The 20,978-nt window shown below is 33.4% G+C and overlaps 1 protein-coding gene and 1 long non-coding RNA gene across 2 annotated transcripts; both read right to left on the bottom strand.

Moving 5' to 3' along the window:
- Positions 1-8,277: 8,277 nt before the first annotated feature.
- Positions 8,278-11,502, bottom strand: tctn (tectonic). Its single transcript, XM_069036517.1, has 5 exons — positions 11,014-11,502; positions 10,424-10,654; positions 9,790-9,940; positions 9,549-9,739; positions 8,278-9,494 (listed from the first exon to the last, which is right to left on the bottom strand). Exons 1-5 carry the CDS (start codon positions 11,107-11,109, stop codon positions 8,292-8,294), a joined length of 1,872 nt encoding a protein of 623 aa, XP_068892618.1. The 5' UTR covers positions 11,110-11,502; the 3' UTR covers positions 8,278-8,291.
- A 2,329-nt stretch (positions 11,503-13,831) lies between these two features.
- On the bottom strand, positions 13,832-17,784 carry LOC138134531 (uncharacterized). The gene is made up of 2 exons (XR_011160751.1): positions 16,371-17,784; positions 13,832-16,321 (listed from the first exon to the last, which is right to left on the bottom strand). It is a non-coding gene; the product is annotated as an uncharacterized lncRNA (long non-coding RNA).
- Positions 17,785-20,978: the final 3,194 nt, after the last annotated feature.

The raw sequence follows: 20,978 nt of genomic DNA, 5'->3' as shown, positions 1-20,978 counted from the left end.
CTTGACAGTTGGTATGAAAATCGTCTGCGTTAACCAATGAAATAGACGATAATCTTTCGTTGCTAGGTGACGGTTGTTCCATTATTCACCAATGGTTAATAATGAAAAATTATTTACCTGTCACTGGGCCAACGTAGAAAAACGAAACTTCTCAGTGTTCTATGACAACCGATAACGCTAGACTTTATTACTAGTAGTGAAAAAATACTTTTAACGCGGTAAGTTATAAAGAGCAATTTTTAATCAAATTAGCTTCCACTAAAAACGTCACTTTTAATGTCAGTTGTATAAAAAATTGTTTTTCCTACAATCGATGTAGAAAGTAGGTCTTTGCGCTTGCATTTGACAACGCAAAGTTGACGTTTTCCGAGGACTGTCACTTTGTCGCTCACGCGCGAAGAAATGTACAAAACGCTCGCTCTTCGAATTTTTTGTTAAAATCAGATGTCCAGTGATTATTGTAACTAGTGACAACGAATAAACAGAAAGAATTGTTGTGTCAGTTTGTGTCGGGGTTCTTTGTGTTTTTACAAAAAACATTGCTCAAAAGCCTGTAGAAGGAAGGGAAACTGTTGAGGAAGCGTTTTCGTGTACACCTCCCGAAATTGTAAGTGCAGCAAAAGAACCAGAATACACACTTCCAGAGCATGGATTACTTTTCAAAAACCTTAATTATTGTACTTTTAATATCAATATTGTGAATAATTAGTTTCTGAATTTAAGAAGGTATTACATTGATTTGGTCCAAATAAAATCTGTGGCGGTCGTGAAAAAGTAGGTAAGTCAAATTATTTCAAAAATGAGTTAGCGATGTTTACACCTTAATAATAAATTATGGAGTTAAATAATTCAGATTTTCACAGTTTAAAATTGACTTATATTGAAAGCAAGTACAGGTAGAAAGAAGCTTCTATTTAATTACAGGATTTTAGGAATGATGTGGAATTTTGAATCGTTGCCCTGAAAAATTAACATTTTCGACTTACCTAGTTTTTCACGACCGCCACAGAAATAATATGTAGTAGTCCTATGACCCTCAATCGACAATGTATCACTTTGCGCTATTAATACACAAATAGCTATTACGTTATTATTTTCCACAATCATCTACACCATAAATAACAATAAACACTGAACTTTTCAGCCTGTATTTGAAGAAAACGCATTTCAAAGAGTGCATCTTCAGACCAATGTATCTTTGTGGTAGGAATCCCGATTTTTTTTAATTTCCATATTTGGACTACTGAAGTGATTCCCTGCAACGCTCTGAATTTGGAATTCACGAATTTTGAAACACTCTGTATATGTGTTAAGAAATTTAAAAAAAATCTACATTTATTAAACGGTGACTCGGTTTTAAAAATATGCAGATCAATTACAAATAGGGACTGTTCAATTTAGTTAAATTTAAATCTTGCAATAAATATATGAAATATAAAAGTGAGAATTCAACGCACGTGTCAAAGAACCAATGAACGTTAAGAATTGGACTGAATAACAGCCAATTACGAGCGAGCTTTTTTGATTATTCTGTAGGTACAAAATAAATAGGCGATTATTCTGCATCTAACTCTTCAATTGTCACCAAATCAACAAATTCGCTTTTGACAGTTTAAATTTGTCATTATGCAAGCAAATAGATGGGGGTCTACTTCAGTGGCAGAAATTACCATTGTTGATATAATTAATAATTAATAAATACCGTTTCGTAAATGTCTGTGGTTCTGGTTTGTTAAATTCTCATGTAAAATACAACTCTTGACATGGACATGTGCCGAATATATTTCTCCTGAATTTTAACTCATTGCTATGATATTTGGAAATACAACTCGTGCTACGCTTCGCGTCGCACATTAATGTTAATATAAAATCAAAGGTAATACCTAATAATGTCTCTGCCGTTGCACGTTTATACAGACAAGAAACATTATACCAAAAACTCTTCGTTTTTTCACAATTTCATTTAACCAAGCGAATATGACATTTACATATGTCAAAATTTACGAAACTGCACAGTTAACTGTGTTTAACTTTTTAAAATAAAAAACAAATATCCAAGTTACCTTTGCAAATGTATTGTGGGTTGCATTTTCAATTCCGTCGGGCTCATTATCATTTGTATACCCTGTATACCACACTAGGAAATATTCTTTCGCGGGAGCAAAATTTTTCTTAATGGTAAATTTTCATTTTATCTTCATTTCTTAAAGTCTTTTTTTAACGTGCCCAGTGGTCGCATTATAAATCTTCAAAGTTGTTATTACTTTGTTTTGGGCAATTCAAAAACAAGAACGACAATTTTAGATTTGAAGAGTTAAGATAATTGGATGTGCGCATGCTAGGCAAAAAGTGAAATTTTTTAGTATTTTTTTAAACCGCAAATTTGAGATAGTTCGAATTATTGTAACGTGCAATCAATTAAACATAGAGTTACCTGGATTGTGCTATTCTGATGCTTTGATTGGTTCAAGCCACCATTTTCGCCTACTCTAATTTTTTTTTATTTGATCGCACGGTACAGGGTTATTATAAACGTTTTTAATCAAAGCAGGCCATGCTCAATGCCCATGTTATGAAATTTTTGCAGCTTTCATATGAACTGTCAATTTTTGTAGCTGTCAAAAGCTGCCAAAGATATTGACTTGTTTTGCAACCAATTCTAAAAATATTGAGTTGTTTTGCACCAAATTTAACTCCCGTGTGTGAACGGTGTGTACTCATTTATTCACATCGTTTTGATTTTTTTTTATGTGGAGCGGCAACCATAAATTTTACATTCAGTTTTTACGCCTACTTGGACTACAATCATTTATAATAACCCTGTACATATTATAACTAGGTAGTATATACACCAAGGTGGAGAAGTTCATTATTATAGTCAGATCGCCAAGATTACATCCCGAGGCGCGCCGAGGGATGTAAAGCGCGAAGGCTATAAGGGACTTCTCTAAGGTGGTTTATATACTATTTTTTTCACTACTAGATAATAATTATTAATAAAATTATTTTGTCGGATGCGACGAATCCGAGTTGGCATTTCTAAACGGTTGCTATGAAAATCGTCTACGTTAAAACCAATGAAATAAGCGACAATCTTTCCTCGCTAGGTGACGGTTGTTCATTAAAAAAAAAAAATTTTTTACCCTGGGTTAATAATGAAAAATTATTAACCAGTAGGAGAGAAATTCTACTTCTGAGTTCGGTTCAGAAGTAAATAATGACGCCTTGTCAGACTAGTAGTGAAAAAAAAATTAAATGCCCTTGAAAAATTTGGCAAATATGTAATTATGTAAATGTATAAAATCGGGTCTGGTCCTTATAAAAATCAAATATTGGTGAGAAGATGTTAAGAATAAGATTTAGAAACATTAAAAACAAACCTAAATGTGATTCACCAAAACACACAAATTTTGAATTTTTGTACGACTTTTGTGTAAAGCGTTATTTTAGTAGGGCACTTTTAGTCCCTCAGGAGTAAGCAATAGAGTTTAAATTTAGACATTTTCGAGTAATCAGTAATTACAAATTATTGGTAAACAAATGCCGAAAATTGTTGAACGTAACACACAATAGTAAAAACAATAATATGTCGTAAATGTACTTACAATCGCAACAGTTTCGGTAATATTTACAACAATATTCATTGACAATATCTCCACAACTTTTACAAATAGTGTCAACACTGTTGTCTTGCAGAATAACTAAACTAGTATTAAATGATAATATTAAAAGTACTTTCGTAATTATATTGAACATGTTGTTTTGACAAGCTTCTTATCAAGACGAGAAACTTTGCTGTAATAATATAATATAACCCTTGAATAAGCTGCTTGACATTCTTACAATGGAAATTATGTAAGAGTGCCAAGTTAAGAGAACGCATTTTGCATTACAATTATCAATTACTTATAGTTGGCACATTTTTGTAAGTTGATTAGAATTTAAAATATCGAATATTTAAATGAAACTACATATTAATCTTTCAGTTACAGTTTACAGCATAGAAAAATTAAAAATATATTAATTATTATTACAATCAACTAGAAAAATAATTAATGAGAGGTTTGACAGATGCATAAAACTTAACGTGTTTTTGCAGCGGGAGACTAAAAAATAAAACGAGAGTTGTAACTCTCATACAATTACATAATTAACAATTTAAATTATGTGTCAAAACGCTTTTGGAATAATTGTACATAATTATGTATTACGCAAAACATTATAAAAATCAATCTCCGCAAAAAACGAATTAAGGGCCGGTTGCACCAATGTGAGTTAAATTTAACTACAGATTAAAATATACGAAAACATTGTTATAACAATAGGTAACTAAAGTAACGAAGCATTTTAACCTACAGTTAACTTTAACTGCCGTTGGTGCAACCGGCCGTAAGAAATCGTGGTTGAAAGTAGTTTAAACGAGCACCAGTGTAATAAACAGACTCATCATTCTCAAACACCCCATTTCAAAAACTGGGTAAGCTTCAGTAATGAAGGTATTTGTTCCTTTGTGAATACCATTTTGCCTCTTTCAAAATGTATCGGTACACAAAATAAATATGACAGATGTGATCAAACAAATAACAGATGTCAAATAAAAGCGGACACAAGTTACAACTTTCATTTTATTTTTCACAGCCCCTACTTATGGAAAATTTTGTTGATCGCGCGTATGATCTATTCATTTAATTCTCAACCGAAGATTACTCAAGTTCAGTTCTTGTTTGGTCAGATTTTACTTTTTTTTTTGTTCGTATTAGTTGCTGAAAGGCCATTAAACTCAAACAGTTTCTTTGAAAAAAAACCCTCAAGCTACAACGCTCGGGTTTTTGCGTTAATTTGTTCTCGTTCAATTGCCAGCAATCAATGATTATTTTAAAATTAAAATCTTTCCGACAAGAGTTGAGCCCTCGTGATCGTACTGTTGATTGATAAGATCTAGATATCAGAACGGCAGATCGGATCCGGTTCTGGACTGCTCTATGGTGTGAACTAACAAGAAAGCCCTTTAGATTAAGGCTGTTGCATAGCAATAAAACTTTTGGGCGAGGTGTAGTTAAAGTTGCAGTCATTATCTAGTAACTTCACGTATGTTTGAACTATAGTCCAATTTTTACCCTTTTGAGGTGACGTCACGATTTCCTTCCTCGCTTTCTCTCTATTGAAACGACAGAAACAGAAGAAAAAGAAAAGCGGTACGTTCATTTATTGTTGATTACTTTGTGGTTATTTTATGCTCCTCTAACGATGCGAGCCCCAAACTGACGAACCTCATTAGCATTTATGTAGGATTATTGCTGCAGCATAAAATTCTATTTCTCAAGTGACAAACATAATTTTACAACCAAAGTAGAATTCCACTAGAGTTTCTGTAGGACTATACAGAGTGTTAGCGAATGGTCTCCCAAGAATTTCAGGGTGAGTTTGTGAGGGAAAATGTGGTCTAAAACCTTAATACCATTTTTTCCTAACATGAATGGTTTTCTCAAAAATAAAAAAAAAATTAAATGGTGCCCCACTGTTTGGGAGCTTTTGCACCATTTTATTGTTGTGATAATTAAATAAATAGTTAACGTTTTGTAATGCAAGTCAATTGCTTAGCAACCAAGAACAACAGTGCCTCATGTCAGATTTTATCGAGTACCTACTGTCACAATGACGTTTCGGTTTTAAATATTTCCCTTGGATAATATCCCATTAAAAACTACCAGGACTGCATTTTTTATTGACAAAGTCAATAATTATATTCGAAATATTTATCTAGATTCACCACAACCTTGAAGTACGTCCCCTTTTATTGCTGCAATGAACTGAAATTATTTCTGCAGCTTTATTTGTGATATACCACATCTCGATCAACCTCTAATCAGATTCGTTAATTTCTGTGTAACTTCATTTATTTGTATTTGTATTGGAAAAAATTCATAATAAATGCTCAAAATATCCTCCGTTTGGCATAACATAAGCATTAGCATACCTTCGGACAGCAGCATTGGCAATTCCGCTACATTCCCCATGCAGAAAATGCATATCTGCATACTCCTCGATAGAATATTCTGGCATTGTAAACGATTGTAATCTTTGTAGGCGACGAATCAAGTCAAAGTGTAGACTTTGACAGTAGTAAATTTCGAATCGTTACCAAGCAATCATTTTTTAAATCGAAACATATAAGATTTTTTTTATTATACCTGAATCATAATCCCTGTTTTTGACACTAAAATGCGTGCGAAAAAGGGCATTTAAAACACTAAAGCTTTAAGGGTTGCTTAGGTAACAACTAATTCACCTACATTTTGAACAATGATAAATAGACATTGATACACGATTTATGATAGCAACGAAACAACAACAATTGACCATTTCTATATCAACGATTAATGATACAGATTACGTCGGAAAAGGTATTTCAATTTGCTTTTTTTTGTTATAATTTTCAGATTTTAGTGCAGGTATAATAAAAAATAGCGTATGATACACGTTTATAAGGGCCTTTAAAGCACTTGCGACGTTAAAAGCACTCCGCTATGCGTCGTGCTCTTAAACTCGTCGCGCGTGCTTTAAAGGCTTCCTTATAAACTTGTATCATAATATACTATTTTTATTGGTAACAAATTTTGCTCATTTAAAACACGCCTGAGCGTTGTTGTGTACACCTTGGCTGCGAAATCCTTTGACGACCTTGAGATTGTCTTGCCTCGGCCTAAACGGCCTCGGCGACAATTTTTCTCTCAGTTCGTCAAAGTACGATTTCGCAGCCTTGATATATAACTATTGTATATCAAGGCCGCCAAATTGTTCTTTAACGTACTTACCCAGAGAAAAATAATCAGATAAAAATAATCTCGAGGATGTTAAAGTATTTCACGGCGAAGGTGTACAGAACATTTTTTCTGCAGCCGAAGATTTGTAATTATAAAATGAACGAGTAAAATTTCCTCAATATCAATAAATAAATAAATAAACTCGGCTTACATGTCGGCATATCGCTATAGAAATGACATAAATAAAACAATTCATTTTGAAAAAAACCGTAAAAATGTCGGATCAAAATTACGATGTTTCAGTTCCGTGTACTCCTGCAGAGTTAAAAAATGTATAATATAAATTATAAATTGTGCGGTGTCTAATTTAATACCTGAGAAATTGAAACGGCAGTATGAAAAATGTTACAGTGACTTTAGAGACTGGTGTAACAAGAAGAATGTGAAAACGATGTCAAAAAATGTTGTATTGGCTTATTAATGGAAAAATAACAAATAGTGAAATGTTCAAGTTTATGGAGTACGTATTCAATGTTGAAGCTCATACTGAACTTATGGGATGGCATTGATGTAACGAAGTTTCTGAAGTTGGTATCAGGCGAAAAAGTCCAAGGCATCGACACAGACCATCAATTTATTTTTAGAAAAAGCTAGTGATATTGTTAAAGGTAAATATTAAGTTCTGTTATGATAAGTTGTATCATCTGCCCCTATTTAGGGCATTTTAATCATGGTAATATCAGGGGTCATGCGAAGAGACGAATTAACCAAAATGTCTATTGATGACATTCAGGATGAAAATTCTGTACTAATAGTGACCGTTCCTGACACAAAATCTGGGATAGATATATTGTAAGTGTGATAATAAATTATTTCTAAAAGTTCATCTTACAATCAATGTTTATTGAATTCAATTTAGAACTCAAAACAAAACAAAACATGGAAGCTCTGATTTGTATCGAATATTATAAAATGACGTTTACTTTAACGGCCGCCATTAAGAGCAACAGCCGCGAAATTGAATTTCGCGGCCTGTTTTAGTTACGCGATGTGCTCATTTCGCATACGGTTGCCTAAAGAAATATTAGAATCTGAAAGTCCGACAGTCAATTTTAATCGTCATCAATACAATCATTACAATCGTATGTACAGTGGCGACCACGGAATTTCGCACACATTGGACATTTCACCGACATAATTTTATTAAAATGAGATACTGGCGGCAGTTTCGTGACAGTTTAGGTGAAACATCAGTCATGATCACATATAATCATGATTGATTATAATGACAATAAAGCTTAGACTATATAGTTTTTTTTAATGGCATACAAATTGGTGTGCGAAATTCCGTGCTCCCCACTGTACCTATGTCTTGAAGAAAATGTTTATTAAGAGGTTTATTAGAAGAAAAAAGAGAATTCCCCAAAACACCACAGTTATTTTTATGTTGAAATTATTTTAATTAATGCCATAAGTTTTCCGTCCTCGTACATAAAATTAAAAATGTCAAGAATAAATTTTGAAACTTTATTTTACTAATAATACAAAAATAACACTTACAAAAATGAAATGTACTAAACACATTTGCCTTACACCATCATTATTTATTTTAACAAACGGATAAAAAAAATCATGAGGTAACTTAATATTTAAGCTTGGTGGATCAACAAGTTTTCGAATTTTTTTAGTAGTGATGTCAAAAAATCCGATTTGAGCCCCTGTTTGAACAGTGAAATAAAAATATTTTTCTTTGAAATTAATCGGAAAAGTAATGTTTTTGAATTTATTAAAATGGAATACCACACCTAAAATTTTTTCTTGGTTAATAACATCTTCAAAATCAATTCTAGAATGATAAAAATTAATTGTAAGTAGGGTTGTTATGTTACCGCAACTAAGAGTATTCATTTTTTGATCAAATTTACCCCATGTTGTATTCAGGATAACATTAAGATCATCTCTATACATGACATTTAACCATTCATCGATATTATGCACATTAGCATTACCAAACTGACCAATTAATTTATTGCCCAAGGTGTTATTAGTGGTTTCTAACGACCAGTACTTAAAAATTGTCTGCTGTATATTGATGCACATATTCTTAGCAGACAAATTCTTATTTAAAATATAATCATTGATCTTACATTTTGTATATAAATTAAACCCAAATTCTACCGCAGTATATTTATGTTTGTTTAAAACACATATACCATCTAGAGAAACGGAAGGCAAAACCATAAAGTTATTAGTAAAGTCAGATGGATTTCGAAATAGTTTTAATAGCTGGTTATAATGCGTGCTGTTGCTGAGGGATGAATTTGTATTATTCACGCTAATATTCACTGAAATCAGTTCTGCGGTTAGGACTGGCGTGCCAATTAAATACCCAGGATTTCCACTGAGATACGAAGAATAGTTTAGAGTATGATTCCACCACATAAACTTAACTTCTACAGTCTGTGAAAAATCAATGTTTTTAACATAAGCAAAACTGATATTCTTCAGAATCAATAACACATTCGCTTTTACAATACCATAGGTACCATTATGATAAAAATCGTATCTGACATGTTGTACTACGTTAATGCAGGAAAGTGTGTTCCTTGCGATGCTGCGATGACATTCTGACTTGAAGTTTGTGTGGTTCTTAGCCACCTGACTGCAATTTTCAAAATATTCGTTGCAAATTTTCGCTTCCACAACCAAACAAATATTTTTTGGACATTCCTAAAACAAGATTATTAAGTTTATATTGAAATTATTAAAATTTCCAAACAGTACCTTTTTATGTAAAGATATATTAAATAATCTTGGGTTTGCAATTATTGACATATTCACAAAATACTTGGCCGCATTTAGATTGTAGTTCTCCTCAGACACTTCTGTATGGCTACAGATATTTTTCGTGTCAATCAAATATTTAACATCTTCCTTAATTAAACAGTCATTTGTAAAAAAACTGTTCATGATTTCTACGTGGCACACAAATTATAATTTAAAAAAAATTGGATTAATAACTTACTCAATGTTTCCAAAGTAGTGTTTCGTAAAATCCATAGAGGTTTTCCATAGCTGTAATTAAGGTTACTAAATATAGTGTCTTCTGATACGTGATGGGGCCAGGAATATTTATTCATTTTTTGAAATTCAGCTTCTTGTAATGATTTTAAAGGCTAAAATAAAATGATCGACTTTTTAAAAAATCCATGCAAAACTTTATAAAGGTATTACTTCTGTATTTTTAGGTTCAGAATTTTAAGCGAAAAGAAAAATTGAGATTTAACCGGATTTAACCTACCACACAATACAAGGAATAAATAAATTAAGTCACAATATGTATTATGAAAATTTTGTCAATAAAGGTATTTCATCAGACAAACACAATCCGGATAAATTGCAGAGGTAAATAAATCTGTTCTACTTTAAAATTTACTATTTCCTTAAAAAAATTAAGCCAATCAGATTTCAGCCAGTGATAAGCAAATGCCGCATTCACAAATTAATTTTTCTGAGTCTTATTTTTTTTAGGAAATAGTGTCCCAAAATATTTCTATCGATTATTATTTATCAACAACTTGACATGTACTCCCGATATTATTAGTTATTATTTTGCGGAAAACTATTTCATTTAGAAAGTGATATGTATAGTTCCCTACATGTTTTTGTTGAATTAAGTAACTTGGTGGCAAGTTGTTGTGAACGATACAAAATAATCCATTTTGATTAACTTGGAACTCCTGAGGTGTATTATTAATATAGGTATGCTTCGTATATTGACAGAATCTTCTATCATAATAATGAAAATCCTCTTCGCAATGGTCAAATACTAGTCTGTCCTCCAAAGAGCAATCTTGGTCGCAGCAACAGTTCAAATCACAGTAACTAAGCTAAAAATAAAAAATATTTAATTGCAAGGAAGGCTACCTTACTGTACCGGTTTTTTATATCTTTTATTTCAGTGGTATTCAAACTTTTTGGTACTGCGACCCACATTGGTGACCTAAGCAGTGAGCGTCTAACGACAGCAGCATTCGGACAGCACGTAGAAGAACTACGGGCTGTCCGAATGTTGCCCGAATGCTGCGAGCTTCTACAGCAGTAGCAAAAGGAAATTCTCGAAGATGATTGAGTAAATTCTCATCGTCTTGTTCGGTGGACACTTTGTGACCTCCCGAACTATTAACCGCTTCAAGGAATGAAGTTGGTCACATCGTTGCTTCACTTTCCAAATGCACATATGGCTTACATTTAGATCCGCCGTAACTGGTCGTAAGGACCAACCTTCTTCCAAATTTGCAATAGCTCTACCTTTTTGAGGTTCATTTAAGTAAATTCGAGGCATTCTTGAACAAATTGTTGACAGTGTCTTGAAACTTAATGTCAACTGACAATTACTGACATTTAATTAAGTCCATACACCAATGATTTTTTACAAAATTACAATAGAAAAATAATGACATAAACTGTTCCCTGGCCGCAACTGTACACACTATTTTTTTGCATATCGACGTAAGTTGAGAAATTTGGTCTAAAAGGATTTATGAAAAATTACAACAAAAAAATAGATATGTTTTGACAATCACCTCCAAGGAGATGGAATAAAGTGATGCAAAAAAGTACTACTTTCACTACGATTTTTCGTGTAAAAAAGTGCTACTTTTACTACGATTTTGCGTGTAAAAAAGTGCCAATTTCATTACGATATGCAAAAAAAACCTGACCTGATTAGGTACTGACTGTTCGTGTGTAAGATGCTTTATAAATTGTTTCACTTATTCCTACAATAGTCCAGTCAATATAAACATAAGAAAGGGTCCGACCTTGCAAAAGGTCATGTAGTTCTGATTTTTTAATATGTTGTTTGGACCTCAGTCAAGAGTGAAAAACCAAATTTGCAACTTCGAAAGACTTGTACGCGTTGCGTGGTAGTCAAAGAACAGCAAAATTTTCGCACTATTTTCAGTTTTTGCTCAATATCTCCTAAGATATGAGTCTCATACAAAACATTGAAGTTACCTTTTTTAAACTAGATTAAAGTCACTATAGTTTGAAGCCTAACCGAACTTTGTGAATCCAGCAGTTTCCGAGAGAGAGCTCTTCAAAAATTGGGTTTTTTTTTCAAGAAGTGAAAAAAATAATTGTTTACATCTCTTATTTTATTAAATATCGTCAAAAATACTCGCCCCATGAGAAAAGTCATGGGCAATGAACTTGAAGTATATTTATTTAGCTTTAAATTGAGATCTGATGGGCAGCTGCAGGTCCAATGCTTCTCTCAAAAGTGGCATATAACCGAAAACCTCAAAGAATGGAATGGAACGGGTTCATGGAGCAGGTGACAAGTGGTCTTGATTTTGATCGACCAAGAATTATTTTCCTCTCATTCATTGGCGCGCTTTAATTTGAGCTCCGGCGGGTACATGTTCTGGCATATACAAGTATGTATGTTTATCATGAACCCCATTTTTACGGTCCACTGTGCTAGCTCACTGCTGGAGATTCCACGCACATGTGTCAGTCCACCGTAGCTTTTCATAAACCACATCAGCAATCAAATCTGACCATAGGCCGGGCCAAAATTTATCGAATCGGCGGATTGTAAAATGTCCACGCCGGTGATCTGTATAAGTAGTCATAAGTAGCGCGTTCAAGCCACTCCCTGCCATTATTGCACCAATACAACCCATGAATGACATGAGGAGATGGAACCCTCCCAGCCTCTCAACCACGCAGCTTAACTCAGAATGTTGGCCACCCTCAACAATATCTCTGGCTTTAAAGAAGAGTGGTTGATCAAAAGTAAAGAGCAGGTTTTTTGAAAATGACCTTTACTACTTTCACTGGCTTCAAAATGTGATATTAACATTGTATTGTAATCAGTAGGTGGGGCGCGGATTAATGAGAGGAAAATAATTCTTGAGCGAAAAAATCAAGAACACTTGTCACCTGCTCCATGAACTCGTTCCAAAGGAGCATACTTAGGGTGTTCGAGGAACAAGAACAAATCTGGAGTTGAGAGCAGTATTTCACCACCAACTTCATAGACTCCCTGTAAGCTGTTAACCACACATACTAAATTAAGTTAACCTAACTTATTTGATCGGTTTAGGCCCTATACGTGATGTTTGATGCCCCGAAATATTGTTTTCAATAATTTTTCCCAAATTCCATTTTCGAGGTTTTCGGTTATATGCCACTTTTGAGAGAAGCATTGGACCTGCAGCTGCCCCTCAGATCTCAATTTAAAGCTAAATATATATCCTTCAAGTTCATTACCAATGACTTTTCTCGTGGCAAGAGTATTTTTGACGATATTTAATAAAATAAGAGAAGTAATAGGTTTTTCACTTCTTGGAAAAAATACCCAATTTTTGAAGAGCTGTATCTCGAAAACTACCGGACGCACAAAGTTCTCTGAAGCCTCAAACTATAGTGAATTTAATCTAGTTTAAAAAAGGTAAGTTCAACTTTTTCTGTGAGACTCATATCTTAGGCGATATTGAGCAAAAACTGAAAATAGTGCGAAAATTTTGCTGTTCTTTGGCTACCACGCAGCGCGCACAGTTCTTTCGAAGTTGCAAATTTGGTTTTTTACTCTTGGCTGAGGTCCAAACAACATATTAAACAACTACATGCAAGGTCGAATGTTTATATTGACTGGACTACAAGTATCTATTCCTATAATGTATAATACATCTTTAATAAAATGTTAAATTATAACCTTAACATTGACACAGAACATAATACACAAAAAAGTCAAAATGCGGAGGCGAGACGCCGGTAATTATGTTGATAAGCACTGCACTATTACTTGATAGTAATATCCGTAATGGTGTATGTACTCCGGCAAAATTGCCGTGCCGCCGGGTGGAGGTGGGATAGTAAAATAACCTAAAGTCCATTCAAAAATCAAAAAACCACCAACGTCGCATTTTCCTCGATAATTATTATCGGCAACGCTGTTTAGTGTAAAATTTGGTGAGAATTGTAATTTTGAGGTTAAGTGTTTATTAATGTCTTGTTTTTCTGAGCATGTAAGTAAAGTAAGTAAGTAAGTAAGTAAGTAAGTAAGTAAACTGTTTATTGTACACTGTTTTACAGGTATACAAATGGTAACGGTTAGGTAAATACCTGTCTAACACCGTTCCACAATTAAACAAAATAAAAGAAAATAACAAAGTATGACAAAAAAAGGAAAAAAAAAAAAGAAAAATCAAACTTAAATCTAATTACAAAGCATTAGAACTAATAACAATACATAAAGCAAATCTATAAAACTGGTCACAAAAATCGTTTTATGACTCAATCAGGTAACCAACACATAGTTTTTCTATTTTAGTTCTAAATTGCCCCTCTGGCAGATTTAAATATTCAAGAAATTTATTTAATATTGTAGGAGCCATATAAGAAAAACTACCTTCAAATTTTTTGGAAGAATGTTGTGGTATCGTAAATGTATCGAATCTAATATTCCTACAATGTTCTTCAGACCTTCTAAGCAGCAGCTGATGTAAATAACTCGGAACGTTGGTTAACAAGAGCTTATGCAAAAAGACTGCTGCTTGGAATAAAGTTCGCAATCTGAAATTCAACTCATTGAGTCGCACAAGATGTGGTGTGATATGATGTCTACGCGGTACACAGCGCACAAACCGTATGCAAGCATTCTGTATTTTTTGCAACTTAAGGCAGTTTTCATTTGTTAAAAAATAATAGTACACCAAAGAACAATAATCGGAATGTGGATAAATAATAGTTTTGACTAACTGGAGCTTCGTTTGTTGATCAAGCTGAAATTTGAGACCATATACACTTCTCAATTTTTGCATACACTTCCTATATATATTGTTAATATGTTCTTCAAACGATAATGATCCATTAATAACCAATCCTAAACTTTTTACACTTTGAACCCACTTGACATTTTCATTATTAAGTTTAATGGTAAAATTAGATTCAATGGTTATGCGTTGCCTCTCTGATCCTACTGTTAAAGCCAAAGTCTTCCCCGAATTAAGTCGCAAGCCATGGTCCGTTGTATAAGCAGCAATGTTAGCCAAATCAGAGTTTAGATTATTTATAGCGTCATATGCATGGTCAATATGAAATGAATATTGCAATTGAATGTCATCTGCATACATGTGTAATTTGCAATACTGTAAGTATTTTGGCAGATCATAAGTGTATATCGAGAACAAAATGGGTCCGAGGACACTGCCTTGAGGGACACCCGATGTGGTTGCTTTTAACAACGACTGCATCGTATCATCTAAAAATATTTTTTGACGTCTTCCATTTAAATAACTTTTCATAAATCTCAAAGCACCTTCCTGGAAACCAATATGTTTTAGCTTGATCAGTAAGAGATCAAAATGAACAAGATCAAATGCTTTACTTTGATCGAGCAAAATTAAAATTGAGGGCTTTGACTTATCCATCGCATGAGCTAAATCATCAGTCACGCGTAAGAGAGCTGTCCGAGTGCTATAGTTACCTCTAAAACCAGACTGAATGTCAGGTAGTATATTATTTTGATCCAGAAAATTTACTATTTGCACAGCCAAAAGCTTTTCAAAAAATTTCGATAATGCGGGCAAAATACTGATTGGGCGCAAATCGCTAAATGATGTAGGTGATGTCACTTTAGGAATGGGAATTACATTTGCAGTTTTCCATATTTTTGGGAATTCGCCAATTCGAATAGATTCATTAAATAAATTTCTGATTGTGTCTATGCAATACGGCATTACCAAGTTTAACATTGCAATGGAAATATTATCTGCACCTGATGCGTTAGTTTTTATTGTTCTCAAACTTTTTAGCAAGTCATCGTTCGTTATTTCTTTAAATGAGAACATGGCGCTGCTACTTAAAGGATTGTTGCTATAAAAATTTGCCGTATCCTGATTTATTATACATGAACCTGCAACGCTCAAAAAGTAGTTATTTAATTCCTCAGGCTTGCAAAGTGAATCTGGTAATTGATTCTTAATCTTATTTTTAGTATTTATACCCCAGTCTGATAAGTTTTTCCACAGTTTTTTTGTATCACCTTTACAGGTCTCCAAAATATATTTCATGTAAGCTCTTTTTTCACGGTTAATTGCAGCATTTACATAATTTCTCAATTCAACATAGTATTTACGACTTTCATTCGTCCTTTTCTGTAGATATTTTTTGTATGCCTTATTCTTCTCTCTAATCATTAATCTCAAATTGTAAGTTATATATGGCTTATGATTCTTTTTTTTTATTAAATTGTTTTAGCGGTGCGTGTAAATCAAACAATGTAATTATGGATTTATTCAAAAAATTCACCTTATCGTCAATACTATCAATGTGAACTGTATGGGACCATGGAATGTTATGGAGTGCATCAAATGCAAAACTGCCCATATCTATATTTTTGATGTTTCTATAAAAATATTTACCTGAACTTACCTCTGCATTTTTGATGAGCAATTCACAAAATACCAGCACATGATCCGTGCACCCTATCATATCCACTGTACCGCCATGTGTGCAACTCAATGAATTGGACAAACATATTACATCTATAAGCGATTCACTGTTTTCAGTAATTCTGGTTGGCTCACTAATTACCTGATGCAAATAAAAAGTGTTCATAACGTTAACAAACTTCCGTAATTCCTGTGACCTAGTATTTAAGAAATTTATATTTATATCCCCACTAAGTATTATAGACGTGGTTTCCAAACACACAGTTTCCATAACATCACACAATTCATCTAGAGAAGATTCTACATTTGCATTTGGAGGACGATAAACAACCCCAAAACCAATTTTTTGCTTTCTAAAATAAAGAATTACCCACAACTGTTCAAGGATCCCTTCGGGAGCCGACTTGTAACAAATTTTAAACTTATAAGATGACTTCACATAGCAAGCAACCCCCCCACCACGTCCAACCCTATCTACCCTGACAATATTATAGTTTGGTATATGAATAGATGTATCCAAAACGTCCTGATTTAGCCATGTCTCCCCAACACCAATTATGTCGAAGTTACTGTGCAATACCGTTTCCTTAAATGTATTAAAACAATTACCAATCGACCTTATATTTACAAACCCGATCTTAAAGTTTAGTTTTTTGACTTCAAAATTACTGGATTTCCATTTATATATTTCACATATAGCCCCTCTTCTCCCTGCTGCGTACGTTCTCGTAAGCTGCCCAGAGTCTTCTTCAGCTGTTCCCGTTGCATGGCGGTCTTATCAGTGGTGATACTAATATTAGGATAAGCATCACGAACTTTGCGTTTATTCTTCAGCACCTCAAATACGTGGTCGCGCGATCTTAATACGATTTTTAAGGGTACAGGCTTGTCCAGATTTCCCCTTTTTCCAAGTCTATATGCATTAATGGAATCTGTCGGTATATCAGGTGCAATATTGCTAATAATCTCCGTTATCATACGTAGGTCAGCTGCACGTCTGTTAGCTAGATTTCCGGTTTGCTGTTCAGGGACGTTAAACATTATCAAATTTCTTTCCCTTTGCTGTCGATCCGTTATCTCGCCAATTATTTTTTCTGCTTCGTCTGAATTCTTTTCTTGTTTTAGCTGGATAATCTCATCTTGCAAAGATTTAATAAGAGCCTCTAGTCGTTTTATGGCATCAACAAATGACGTGTATTCCGTATTCTTCTTCTCACGACAGTCCTCACACTTGTAGACCACACCTGGTATATCGCGGAACGCACTCAGTTGTTCCCTTGGAAGTGATAAACACTTTGCATGATAAAAGCATGAACAAAAACCGCACTGCACTCCAGGCGATTTTGACCCCAACTGATGATCACATATCTTGCAAGAACTCATATTTCTTGAAAACTGGCGGATTATGATTACAAATGTTGAACAACAACGTAGTCTTTTACTAATTTCACTTATTTTTACAATAATTATAATTGTTCTCTCTTTATTTTCTACTGAAAACGTTAAAAATGCTCGGAGAGAATTTTCAGCGAGTATATTCGCCACACTTTCAACTACTACTTTCAACTACTACTCCATGTTTAAGTAAAAATAATAATAAAAATAATAAATGAAACGTCCTGCTAATAAAACAATATGAACGGAATTCAAAGCAATTGAATTTTATTTTGAATCAAATAAATGTCATAATTTATAGTTACCAACATAGTATGAAAAAATATCTACCTAGGGTTTTTCAAATTTTACCAACGTAAAGCAACAGGTGGTGGTTTTTTGATTTTTGAATGGACTTTATACAGGGTTATTCTAAATGATTGTAGTCGAAGTAGGCCATGCCCATGTTATTATAATGTATTTCAACTTTAAAAAATCGATGCTTGGCCATGACAATCTGACAGATTTCATCCTGTATATCTGAATAAAAGTTTGGTTAGGAATTTTGAAAATTTTGAAGGCACAGTGTTGCCATACTTAGGTTCCGCTTTTTTGTGAATCAATTGAAACTGTATTACAAGAGATTAATAGAGAACCCAGTATTTTTTATTAAAAATAGCAATTGAAAAAAAGACAAATCAAAATGTAAACATCTGGTGGAGGCTTTAGTCGTTGAATGAGTTTCAAGAACGCTTGGTTTAGTTTAACAAGCAGAAAACGGATAAGTTCTCCAAAATGGAATCACTTTTTTTAAAAGACTTTTTTTAAAAAATGGTTCCACTTTTCAGATTTTCCTCTTTTTGTAGTTTGTAATTATGCAATATACAGGGTGCGTCTGCTTAAACTTTATATTTTAATATCTTCGTTATTTTAAATGACTGCTCAACGATATTTAGTCTTAATAAAGGCTGCATTGCCCTCTTTACATAGGCACTACAAAAATTAACAAGGATCTGGACAGAAGAGGAATATTCAAGAAATAAATTAATGAAAATTTTTTATTTTCAGCATTTCCTAACATTATAACTTTTAAGATGCATATCAAATGTTTCTGTGTAGATTTTCTGCCTAATAATCATCCTAGTGCTTATTATTGACCAATAAATTAATGTTAAATAAAGACAATTTTCAGACTTCATTCACCAGTGTGTATTTACGCAAAAAAGTACTTCACGGCTTACTGATTTACAAAAAAAAAAACATAATTAATTTATTATTTGACAACGTCAAAGTAAAAAAGTTCGTGAAATCTTTGAAATAATCTTTTATACAAGATGTTGTTCTCACAGCAAGAGGAAATTAATATTATTTTTACGTATGGAGAGTGTCACCGGTGCTATCGAGCCGTAGCAAAAATTCTTCAGGCCCGTCAAGAAAATGATAAATTTTCCGAAATGAATATCAGATGAATTGTAAAGCTGTTTGAAGATACTGGCAGTGTTAAAGAATTTCCACGAGTAAGGGATGCACTCCCCAAAAATATTAACTTTCAAAATGCCGTTGTTGATTAGGTAACTGAAAATCCACACACAAGCACAAGAGTAGTAGCGGCTACACTGAATGTCTCACAAAGCACGATTATTAGAACTTTAAAGTCTTTGAAATTTCATCCATATGAAATGATCCTGCAACAAGAACTTCACGGAGTTTTTATTCCAGAATTAAGGTGTGTGGAAGTTAATGGTCGAAATAAATTTTGAGCATCTTATTTAGTTATAATTATTTTGAGTACATTTTAAAAATTTTCTTTGCTGCTAATTGTGTTACATTGTTGAATTTTGTCGGGGCAAAGAGCCACCCCCCTCCTTTCAGAACGAGAACCAAGCCTGTGTGGGTGAATGACAGAGATTTGAGACGACGGTACCGCTACCGAGATGGACTCAGGGTACTCAGGGTAGAACAGTCACAGTCAGAAGTCACTAAGTCATTTATCCAACATCTCGAGTACGGTCGTACGGTCCAAGCAATTGTACATAAATGTAAATAAACGTTTTACACAAAACGATACGGTGTGTCAGTTTACGCGCGCCTACAATCAAACCAGTGAAACCTCCATTAGGCTGAGAAAAACCCATGAGCCCCATTTGGTTCCGAACAATTCCTGGAGCCCCCATTAGGTCCCAAACAAATTTATTGCAGATATTTTAATTGTTATTATTTAGTATGTGCTTAAATTATTTATTCACCTTCACCCCCTCTTTAAGCTTGACGCACCCACCTCCATAATAGCCACTTTTATAAAAAAAAAAAAAACAAAAAAATTAGGAGGGTACCGGGTACCCCATGATTCATTGTTTAAAAAATAAAATTAACATTTAAATTCGTTTTATTGAAAACTTACTTTAAAATAGTTTAGTAAATTTTTCCAGAGAAGACTGATCCCTAGGATGCAGACGTACCTACACCGGGGTTTGTACATACATACCTATTTGAATGTTTATTGTATTTTACCGAATAGTTCAGAAATAAAAGAATTTTAAATAAGATAACAATGCCCCGTCAAATTGACGTATCTAAATTATTTGCTGAAAAATGAGTAATCTGTGAAACAAATTCGTAACAACTTTTTACGCATAAACTCTGTTTTGAACACAGCTGGAAAATTAGTTCTTTTTAACACTAATTTATTGCGTAGTCATCAGTAAAAGTGCAATAAAAACAATACAGGGAGATACAGACGCCACAGCTGAATATGTTATACTCCGTAATCTGAGAAAAAGCTAAAAAAAAAATTTTTTTACTGCGGTTGTTTTTCAAATAACTCTGTATCCTTGCAGGTTTCGTTAACTTTTGTTAAGCACATGTCAAAGAGGTCATTGAGATATATAATATTGCTAAATATTGTTTATCTTAATTGATAATTAAAAAAGATATTCGAATATAAAGTTTTAGTAGACGCACTCTGTATATCAGATCTCACCTATAAATTAGTTATACAGTTCAGGATTTCATCGAATACAAATTCATTGTTCTCACATTGAAGATATCCATCAATCAGTTAATAATCGCATCATTACTTAGATCGGGCTTATCTCGTTTAAAATGTGTCTAGCCCATCAACACACCACGTTTTGTCTCGACAAACACAACTTTTGGCATTATGCACTTGTAATAAACCCTTTAAATTATTACTTTGTGTTGTCTAATTTAAAATAAATTGGAAAAACGTCAAAATGACATTTATTGACAACTTTATTTACTTTTTGTTTTAGAATCATCTTGCAACATAGCACTTCAAATTTAGTTACAAAAGATTTACAACCAAAATGAAATGAAATATAACCACTGGTTTCCTCAGTACTGCCAATTTAACAAA

This window comes from Tenebrio molitor, chromosome 1 (genome assembly GCF_963966145.1).
Source record: "Tenebrio molitor chromosome 1, icTenMoli1.1, whole genome shotgun sequence".
Classification (NCBI taxonomy): Eukaryota; Metazoa; Arthropoda; class Insecta; order Coleoptera; family Tenebrionidae; genus Tenebrio; species Tenebrio molitor.
This window is presented reverse-complemented; position numbering and strand designations above follow the sequence as displayed.

Excerpts from the sequence above, each read along its gene's own strand:
- tctn (XM_069036517.1), bottom strand. The coding sequence starts at position 11,109 with ATGCCTCGAATTTACTTAAATGAACCTCAAAAAGGTAGAGCTATTGCA. Across the intron at positions 9,941-10,423 it reads ACTTAATTCAACAAAAACAT|CCTTTAAAATCATTACAAGA; the intron begins GTAGGGAACTAT and ends ATTTTATTTTAG. Across the intron at positions 9,740-9,789 it reads CACTACTTTGGAAACATTGA|AAATCATGAACAGTTTTTTT; the intron begins GTAAGTTATTAA and ends TGTGCCACGTAG.